An 8,152-nucleotide genomic window follows, 5' to 3' on the forward strand; every position below is an offset into this window, starting at 1 on the left:
CTTTCCCTTGTTTGTTCACTTCCTTTACCCCCTTTCTGAAGAAAATCATCGCCCCACGAGGTCCCCGGAGCGACTTGTGAGTTGTGGTGGTGACTATATCAGCGTATTCGAACGGTGACGGGATCACACCGGCTGCTACCAGTCCACTGATGTGTGCCATATCCGCTAGCATTACAGCTTTTTGCTTGTCACACACCTGATACAACACTTTCAGTGTGCATAGTTTCTGTAAACATTTCTTTAAACCCATGATTCCATCTGTATTTTCCCTATACCAGCTCGGATATTTCCTCTCAAACTCTAGTAGCTGAGAAACAACTTTATGAGGATGAAATTCCACATTATAACTAACTAGTACTACCTGATCGGCCAAAGCGTGTAATAAGGCTAATCCAGTAGAAATCCCAGGTTGAAATATTTATGTTCTGACAAATACAGAAACTCTAGAACACTGTTTTCACGAATCAGCTTATTGTCAAAGAGATCACCTTTCGGATGCGGGCATAGTCGTATAGCCGGGCATAAGCACTCGCACCAGCAACAATCAGTTTCGGCCTGAAGAGAGTAGCACTTTTCTCCAACTAGAGATTGAAAAAGAAAATAGTCGATGATACATTACAAGATTTAGCATTAAACCGAGAGATGACGATGATACATAGGCCGAGGAACGAGGAACAGAGCCGCACCTGATCGTAGTCAATGTATCCAGTGCTTTCGTTTAATCGGTATGGCATTGTCTCGAAGAAGATCGAAACTGCAGATATCTTCTTGGTGTCCGTCTGAGAAAGCAGCAGGAGGAAAGAAAAATGACTCTTTGAAAGAAAATCTATAAGAATTCAGAACCCGTTTCTTCCAATTGCTAGTCTGAAATAAGAAACCTGATAACCGTGAGAAAGATGACCGCCATGAGGAAGATCGAGTGCCATGATTCTTTCATGAGGCTTTAACAATGCAGTGTAGACATGGAAGTTAGCAGGAGATCCAGACAGAGGTTGCACATTCACTGTTAAAGGCATGATCTTTTCAATAAGCCAATCACATAGATTTAACACAAATATGTATATATATATACACACATACAGTTTTCATATTATCAGAGTTCATGTTTCTCCTTTACCTCCCCACTTTTCAGGATCCAACCTAAAAGCTTCCAAAGCTCGCTTCTGGCACAGGGTCTCTGCCATGTCTATGTACCTTTTTCAAAGCAACAAGCTTCTTTAAGGTAAGTACTGTCTGGTTAATTCACAAGAATGAGGGATTGAAATTTCAGACATACTCATTTCCTCCATAGTATCTGGCGCCGGGATATCCTTCACTGTACTTGTTGGTCATTACAGATCCAACAGCTTGCATCACTGACACTGAGGTGAAGTTCTCTGATGGAATGAGTTCAAGCCCCTTGAGACAGAACCACATAAAAAAAAAAACATCACAGACCTATAAGAACCAAGAAAAGTGTGTTCATCTTGAAATCCAAATATCTCAGGTCAATCCGAAACTACCTTCCATTGCCGAGCTTTCTCGAGCTCGATAATGTCTGCAATCTCTGGATCCACGACCTCTAGAGGTGCATTAAGCTGTTTTGGCCACTGCAACAGTTACAACACAGTGAGTATATCATATGATTCAGACAGGACAGTCACGTCATTACTTCGACCGCAAGCAAACTAAGACAAACCCTAGTGAACAAGAGTCAGAGAGTAAAGGCAGATAAGATTAAAGACTAAGCTCACTGTGACACGAGATCTCTCCTTCTCATCGACAGCTTCACTCGGAAGAGATGACTGTACGAAACAACAGAAATCGGAAATCAGATTATCGAATATCAGATCGAAACTTCAGAAGAAGAATGAGCGAAGAAGAAACAGAGAAGAAACCATGTAGCAGACGGAGGAAGAAGCGTTGAGAAGAGGACGAATGGGCTTGTCAATGGAAGAGGAGAGCCTCCGGAGAGCCATCGCCATCGCCATTTTCGCTTCAGCTCTCTCCTTCTCTCTCGATGAAACCCTAGAAAACAGATTAGAGTCATCAGAGCTCGCTTTAGATTTTATCTCTTTGGAGGCACGACGAGAGATTCTGGCCTCTGGTTATGGCTGAGCTTTTGGTGGCTGCAGAAAATTTATATTTTTTACTTTACATTTTTTGGTAATTTTGTCGTTATCTCATGTCGGTCACTGAAGGTGTTCTGTCTGATTTTGATGAGTCGATGACGACGACGTTTTCTGGTAATTTTGGAACGAGTGGATGAACATAAACCAACTCATTAATTTTCGCTATTTCCATATGTATCACAAAAATTGCTAATAATTAAATTAACGTTAACAAAATTGTTGATGGTCTGCCTGAAAATCTCGGTCAAGAATAAACCTCTGCATGAGCTAGAGGGTTTAGTGCTACTGCCAATTGCGCAAAGGCAGTTTAGACTTTTCGTGTGTAAGCCATTATATTTGTTGAAGAGGTCATCGTCCTCCTTCGGATATATTCTCTGGTTCTTGACAGATTTATGAGTAACCTCATTCATGAAAATTTCATGTAATCTGTAATCTCTTCTTCGTTATAGTGGAATTGATCTTCTCTCCCCGAAACGTAGGCACGAATACTCTGTTCATGCTGAACTCGTAAACATGTGTGTCCTTCTTCTTTCTTCTTTCTTCTATTTTTCTCTGTAGCGTGACTGGGAATCGGTGAGAGATTGCGAAGTCTGGGTAAGTTCTTAGAGGTGTGAAACGTTAATCAGAATAGCATCTATTTTACTACAAAAAATTAGTCAATATTTCAATATTTTTTTACAAAAAAAATAATAATAATCAATGGGATCCATCCGTATTTCCCCGTAACGTGAACTATTGCCATAACCACGTTAGAGGCGTTTTACCGCAAAGGATGCGCGTTCATGGAGTTCCAAGAAAATCAAGAAGTTATATAACCAGAGATACGTTTCGGTGGCTGGAAACATTTAGACGTCGAAATACAACAAACAATTGATTTCAAGTATAATATTCTTCTAGGTACTTGTATTGTATGTGCGCTTTCTACTTCAAATGGACGAATAGAGGAAAGGAATTTAACGTCGTGGGTCTCCTCGTTTTCCCTCGAGATCACGAACTCCGCCACACATTTTTTTATGGCAGATCTTTTTTGTATGCTTCTTCGAAATATAAGGTTTCACTTGCATGAAAACTAAACCTCTGATTAGGAGAATTATCATTATACATATATATATATATGTATATATGGGTCCAAGGTGTTTGATGAGGAACAATTCATTGGTACCTTAAAGAGTTTGTTTATATCATTCGTTGGCCAATCTCGTAAGCGGACTGATCGGGCTGGCATAGTTGGAGGCGAATCTGTGCATGGGATTCCTCGCCTTGTGCCTCGTCTGATTCATTTTGCGATGACCCATTTGTGCTCAACGCATAAGCCTGCAAGATGAAACCTCTACTTCTATATATATACACTCCTTTTCAAGTTTTGGCTTACACAGATTCGAAGACTGTACATATATATGTATAGGTGTTTTGGTGTGTACGTGTATATAATACCTTTTTGTGTAGTTGGACGTTTTCTTGATGAATGCGTTGCACCTTTCTCGACAACTCGATGTTCTCCTGGTGAATAAGGTTTCTCTGCAACAGGGAGGAAACTCGGATAAGATCTATGCATGCATGACGACTTAATTTCTTCAAGGAGATCTTGTGAAAGATTGATGTACCTTCCGGTTCAACTCTTGGATCTCATTTGTCAGCATTTGTTCCTGCAGGGATTCGAGAATCGATACTCTCAAAGTCCATCATGTTCATTTTTGGTTCATGGAAAAAGGAACCGTACCTTTTTCATGCGGATTCCACGCAAGCTCATCTCAAGCTGGTTCTCTATATTTTGCAAATCTTTGATGCTCAAACCATTTAGCTCTTCTCCCATCAACTGCCTGCTTCATTATTACACATGTTATGGCAACCTGCAGATACCCGTTATTTCTGGTAGCTTCCTAACATGATTAGTCTTCATTCCTAATGTCGCCGTGCCGTTTTCATGAGCTCGTGATACAGAGTTTCACTATAACCATTTCAAGAAAATGTCCCAAGTTTGAGTGATCTAGTGGTGAGAGAACATGCAAAGCATGTTTTCACCCTGGGTTCAAATCCAAACGTGGGGAGGGGCGTTCACCTGGGCTTCCCCGGTCCTCTGGGAGATGTAGTCGGGCCAAAGATCCGGTTAACTTCCGGATTATAAAAAAAAAGTACCATTCCAAGAAAATGGACGTGTTTGCTTATCTACTGCACCACTCCCATGTTTGTGTTCTACGTACTTTGGTTGTAATGAAGTAGATGATTTCAAGTTTGAAGAAAAATACAATACCGATGATTTTCCTGCAAGACATGGAGTTCTTGCCGAATAATTGCAGCCTCCCTCTGCCAAAACTATATAATATACAGCGTTATATTGCATATATACAATAATACAAGTTTGAAAATCATATAAGATAAGCTTATGAACGGCACGTTGCGATGCATCTTTCTATTGCAACTTGATTCAGATCTCACCGGTTTCCTCATTTTTCAATATAAACGTGCACATACTCATGGTCTGTGATATAAATGCTAATATGAAAATCCAAGTATACACTGTATATAGTGCTACCACACCATGCAATTTATATAAAAACACACACACATATATAGATATATGTATGTATGTATACTTTGACTTCGGATTCAGGGTTCAACAGCTGTTGCTGCTCCATCTTGGTCTTGTTGTATCGTTCAATAACTGACTTCATGCTGTTCCAAGGTAAAAAATAAAATAAAATGTTTTATAGAATTCGATGAGCATGAAAACTCAACAGGAATATATATTAATATGGATTTGAATCATATCTTTGGTATATGTGTTAGTATAAAGTGAACTCCTAGAATTGAATGGAAGCTTATAGTTAAAACTATATGTAGAAATAAATTCAAGAAATGAAAACATGATTCTAAATTCAAAAAAAAAAAAAAAAACGCGTTGCTCCTAAGGTGAAGTTGCTTTCCTAGCTTAATTAATTTGGCTGAGGACAATGGAAGCCCTAAATCATATGAGAACATGCATTAAACACCAAAAAAAAAAAAATGATCAACCCCAAAACGAAGAAACACAAGTAGTTAGAGAGGGGAATGTCTTTTAGCATAGCATGAGTGTATATAACTAGGCATTATATCAAACGTTAAATTTATAATGTTTTTATCAAATGATTAGATAAATGGATATGATCACCATAAATTTAACATTATAACCAATGTAATCAATATTATAATTCGGGTCACATGGATCACAACTGGAGAAGAGTAGTTCTTGAAGTCAAAATAGTAAAGAGAGAGTATTTTTGATAATAGCCGTATAACTATATATATAGCTTGAGCGAATATTTAAGATACTAGAATATTCTATCACTCCTAAATTTAAATTAATACACGTACAAACAAAAAATCATCTAAAACATAAAAAACTATATATATATATATTCATCACATCTTTTCTATATTATTTCAGTTTCAAACGGTTGAGAAAAACTACCGAAACTTTTAATTGTTTTTAGTTTTCATGTTGTTTTATATTTTTATAATGTCGAGATTTCAAACTTATAAATAAAACTAGCAAAAACTTTCGCATAAATAATTCATTTAATCCGAATCTAAAAATAAATATATTGTTCAGTGGTAAGTGTATCAGAATAAGTTATCTGATACTATATATATATAGTATGAAAATACAGAGCCGAGTAACCGGTTTAATATGAAAAATTTTAAGGAAATTTATATGCTTAGAATCCAATAACACCTCCCACCAATTCCAGTCCCCTCATATAACTTGTCTAGCTTTCCATTTATGATTGAGATATTCCTTACGCTCTCCTTTTGCTTCCAAAATGTATCTAGCTTTGCTAACGAATTATACAACACATATTCAACTTAATTTTAGGCTTCACGGTTCTTCAACTCTTCACAATGTTCAAAACTATTATATATATATATATATATATATATATATATTCTTCTTTAATTTTGTCTCCTCTTACAGATTTTCCTTGTTTTCAAATTTAAAACAAATGCTTTACGGCCATACACACACCACTCTTGTATATACATATGCACGTTATATCTCAACCGCAAGATGCGCAAATTTTCCAACACAGACGAGCAGATCACGCTACTTGCAGCATTTCAGTGAGAAACCCCAACTTTTTCTAAGCAAATCCATGCATAAAATCACATGTGCACATCTACATACATATATGAACCCACACAAGTAAAATAGGAAGATAGAGAGCGAGGAATACATATATATGGATGGGGAAGAGAAACCTGGAGCTGGAGAAGTCGTAGAGCCTGCCGGTGCTGGAGAAGATGATGAGGCCGACTTCGGCATCGCAGAGAATGGCGAGTTCTTTGGCCTTCTTGATGAGACCCTTCCTTCGTTTGGAGAAAGTGACTTGTCTACTCGTCGAATCATCGATCCTTTGGATCACAATCTTCCCTCTTCCCATCAATTTTATACGGATCCCTTGGATCTTGGTCAACTCTCCCTTTCTAGGGTTTCTCAGGGCTACCGAGATGCCCAAAGGAACACGATGAAGGCCAAGGAGAAGAATGCGAAGAGAGAGAGAGAGGGGTAAAAGGAAAGAGAATTGGCAAGTAAAGAGTCAACAATCTTTTTTAGGAATAAACTAAGCATTTTTATGCATATGTATGCGCGCGCACACACACACGCATATATATATATATATATATATGTGTACACCTCAATGTACATGTAAGTCATTTCTTGGTAGATATAAAAGGTACTACATTTACATGTATGTATATATATATAAAGCATAAGGTATACCCCAATGTACATGCAAGTCATTTGTTGGTGTATATGTATATTAATATCAATGTACTTGTAAGCTATTTATTGGTAGATATAAAAGGAAACCCACACAAAATACCTAGGTCATACACACACACTGACGGACTCGCGTACATATATTATATATACATATATATATAATAGATATATGACAGTTAATAGTTATATTTCCCTTTTCTTTTGTATAAGAAAAGTTAAGGAGCAATTTAATGTTTTAGCTTTGCCATTGATTCATATGTAGAAGGGTTAGAGAGCAGTTTTTTTAAAAAAAAGGGTTAGAGAGTGAGGTGACGTTAAACTACAGCTTCTTTTAGGTAAATTTCCATTATCAAAGTAATTCCATGTTTTAACAAAAGTCGTACACATTAATTTATATAATATGAAAAATTACTGAACACGGGTTTTATTTTCCATTCAATTACCCAAAAAAAATGGAAAGAGAATGGATTAAAGATATGCATAGTACAGTAATCCAAATGTGGATTTTAAAAAATAAATGTGTGGATATATTTTTAAAATAAAAAATAATTTCCAAGTACACGTGTCAGACAGCAGCATGGACTTGCTGAGATTCACCGTATTTTATGCTGGCTTTTAAGTTTCCAAATATGGCAAAAAAATAGAAAATCACTTGGCGAAAATTTTTGCTCCTTTTTTACGTCTCTATTTGTAGTACACTACATATATATATATATATATATATATATATGTGTGTGTATATATCTGTTGTCACTGTGTGCGCGCGCGCGCAGACAATTATGGATCCAACTAAGTTGGGATGTCACCAATTATATAAAAGTTACACGCCATACCCATAACCACGAGTAATCACATTTAAAAAAATACAGAACTAAAAATTCACCTACCTATGTCTCGGCAACTACAAATATTCATAAACGCAATTTATCATATATATATATATATATATATAACGCTGATTAGAGTTAAAGGCGTGTATAATTTCTAACATATACATTCATGCAAATATAATATCGTATATGAAATTATAATATTCATAGAAAGATTTGCCTTTCACAGTTATGATCAATAATAAATATTGATACACATCAAATAGCATTAAATGGTCAGACCCTTGGGATCAATATGCAATCTATATTTGTGGATGTATATATGGTCGAATACTGTAGGAGTATACATACACATGCATATATATATATAGATATATGCTTATATATCCAATAATATATACATACATGTATGGAAATCGACAGGAACACGTGGATTGGCAGCAGGAAAA

At 36.5% G+C, this 8,152-nt stretch overlaps 2 protein-coding genes across 2 annotated transcripts in view; both read right to left on the reverse strand.

The window, feature by feature from the left end:
- The window catches only part of LOC104807662 (serine hydroxymethyltransferase 1, mitochondrial), a 3,698-nt gene extending 1,671 nt beyond the window's left edge, over positions 1–2,027 (reverse strand). The window contains exons 1-9 of the mRNA XM_010533042.2: positions 1,878–2,027; positions 1,734–1,784; positions 1,503–1,589; positions 1,277–1,398; positions 1,118–1,194; positions 879–1,003; positions 687–779; positions 489–581; positions 1–196 (exon numbers count right to left, since the gene is read on the reverse strand). Coding sequence (XP_010531344.1) covers positions 1–196; positions 489–581; positions 687–779; positions 879–1,003; positions 1,118–1,194; positions 1,277–1,398; positions 1,503–1,589; positions 1,734–1,784; positions 1,878–1,970 — 937 coding nt within the window. The 5' untranslated portion in view covers positions 1,971–2,027. The remainder of the gene's footprint in view (positions 197–488; positions 582–686; positions 780–878; positions 1,004–1,117; positions 1,195–1,276; positions 1,399–1,502; positions 1,590–1,733; positions 1,785–1,877) is intronic.
- Positions 2,028–2,894: 867 nt separating this feature from the next.
- On the reverse strand, positions 2,895–6,682 carry LOC104807663 (agamous-like MADS-box protein AGL21). Its single transcript, XM_010533043.1, has 8 exons — positions 6,348–6,682; positions 4,706–4,784; positions 4,363–4,424; positions 3,832–3,931; positions 3,716–3,757; positions 3,546–3,629; positions 3,274–3,425; positions 2,895–3,180 (listed from the first exon to the last, which is right to left on the reverse strand). Exons 1-7 carry the CDS (start codon positions 6,527–6,529, stop codon positions 3,288–3,290), a joined length of 687 nt encoding a protein of 228 aa, XP_010531345.1. The 5' UTR covers positions 6,530–6,682; the 3' UTR covers positions 2,895–3,180; positions 3,274–3,287.
- Between the last annotated feature and the right edge of the window lie 1,470 nt (positions 6,683–8,152).

Source organism: Tarenaya hassleriana, unplaced genomic scaffold, assembly GCF_000463585.1.
Source record: "Tarenaya hassleriana unplaced genomic scaffold, ASM46358v1 Cleome13, whole genome shotgun sequence".
Taxonomy (NCBI): domain Eukaryota; kingdom Viridiplantae; phylum Streptophyta; class Magnoliopsida; order Brassicales; family Cleomaceae; genus Tarenaya; species Tarenaya hassleriana.